This window comes from Ursus maritimus, unplaced genomic scaffold, assembly GCF_017311325.1.
Source record: "Ursus maritimus isolate PB19 unplaced genomic scaffold, ASM1731132v1 scaffold_6, whole genome shotgun sequence".
Classification (NCBI taxonomy): Eukaryota; Metazoa; Chordata; class Mammalia; order Carnivora; family Ursidae; genus Ursus; species Ursus maritimus.
This window is the reverse complement of record NW_024426774.1, coordinates 36295015-36296860: the sequence shown is the minus strand read 5'-3', so window position 1 is coordinate 36296860 and position 1846 is coordinate 36295015. Positions and strand designations below refer to the sequence as shown.

Below are 1846 nucleotides of genomic sequence, written 5' to 3'. Positions count from 1 at the left end.
TCAGCAGGAAGACAATGGAGAAAGCACAGAGTCTAATTAGGGGATGATAATAATAATAGTCATGGGAGTGGGGATAGTGAGGCAGATAGAAATAAGTAGACAGAACTGGTTATATCTCAGAGATAGAACCAACAGGAGGGAGGGGAGAAAAAACATTTACTGAGATGGGAAAAAACTAGGAGAGGAATGGGTTTGGGAAATAAATTCCTTGTTGACATTGAAAACCCCAAGGAAACCTCAAAAGAATAATTAGTTGCTTTAGATTAAAAAGAACACAGAAGCATCATCTCAAGTTGAAATGTGAATTTCACTTTTCCATGAAAGTATTATTATTCTATTCATACACGCAAGTATAGTACAGCCTAAAGAGATCACAATTGTCAAAAATTGTATTGGAAGGAGTCAGCTGCTGATATACCTGGAAGTGTGGAGGGGGAGGGGGTTTAAACTTTTAATTATTCGCTTAAATATGGAGACAAACATTTCTAATGATAAATTATTTTCCCAAAGATATGATCTGCACACTTAGCGGTCAAAATGTTTAGAAGTCTCAGTTGTTAGTGTCATATTTTATGCAAAATGCCTTATGCATATGTTGAAGGCAGGACAAGAACAATGTTTTTACTCTACCTGCCATGATATAATGAGACACTACTGTCATTGGCAACCCATGACTAATTTGGAATTCTCTCCAGTTAAGTAAGGAAATTAACTATTATGTGTAGACTGGACCATACATCTAATAGGCATGTAATAAATGCTTGCTGAATGAACAAATGAATGAAGAATCTGTATCATCATATTACAGAGTCAGAGTCCTAAAGTGCTATATTTCTCACAAAGGCCAAATGTCAAGGGATTGTACTTCAGTTGTCTAGAATCTTGTTCTCTAACATATCTCTGTTCTCCTTATCATAGGAGATGCCTGAGACACCCAAAACCATCAGAGATGAGACCAACCTTCTCTTCTTCTGGGAACGTCATGGCAGTAAGAACTACTTCACATCAGTTGCCCAGCCAAAGTTGTTCATTGCCACACAGGAACGAAAACTGGTACACATGGCAAGAGGGCAACCCTCTATCACTGACTTTCAGATACTGGAAACCCAGCCTTGACTCTGGAGTCTACTTACTTGTGAAGTGTTGACAGTCCATATGTACTATGTACATGGAGGAGTCAAATCCTTTACTCCTAGTCACTTGCTGAGCATGTGCTGAGCCTTTGAGATTCCAAATGAATGTTTACTCTCTTTGTAAGAGAGTGAGCAAGGTGCAATGGAACCAACACTAATATATAATGTTGTTTGTTATTTAAAGAACACCCTATACTTTGCAAACTACCAATCAGTTTAATTATTATTCTTCATAACAATCTTGGGAGGACTGGAGCTACTGACTATGGCTACCAAAAAGATTCTACCCATATTACAGATGGGTTAAGTAACTGAGGCATTAGAAAACTAAATGCCCACAGCAGCAGTTGGAATAAAAAGCCATAGGCCCAGGATTTCATTCCAACTGCTTGCTCTTAAGTTATTGATGGACTCTTAATCAAATTCTGTAAGTTTCTGGGACCTCAGTTTGATCATCTTCAAAACGGAGGGGATTATACTTATATCCTTCCTGCCTCAACAGTATTTTATGCTAATCAATGACATCAGTTGAATAAAATAATTCTTGAATGAAAATGCTGAGCCTCAAGAGAGCAAAGCATAAATATTTATTATTATTTATGTGTACATATATATTTATAAATATTTTTTAAGATAATTATATTTATGGCAATTCCTTGCATTCTTTGAGTGTGACCAGTCATCCTTAATAATAAGAAAGAGTGTTTTTTAGG

General features: G+C 36.6%; 1 protein-coding gene across 1 annotated transcript in view; it reads left to right on the top strand.

The window, feature by feature from the left end:
- Nucleotides 1–1323, top strand: part of IL1A (interleukin 1 alpha) — a 6575-nt gene extending 5252 nt beyond the window's left edge. The window contains exon 5 of the mRNA XM_040623696.1: nucleotides 919–1323. Within this exon, the coding sequence (XP_040479630.1) occupies nucleotides 919–1116 (198 nt within the window). The 3' untranslated portion in view covers nucleotides 1117–1323. The remainder of the gene's footprint in view (nucleotides 1–918) is intronic.
- Nucleotides 1324–1846: the final 523 nt, after the last annotated feature.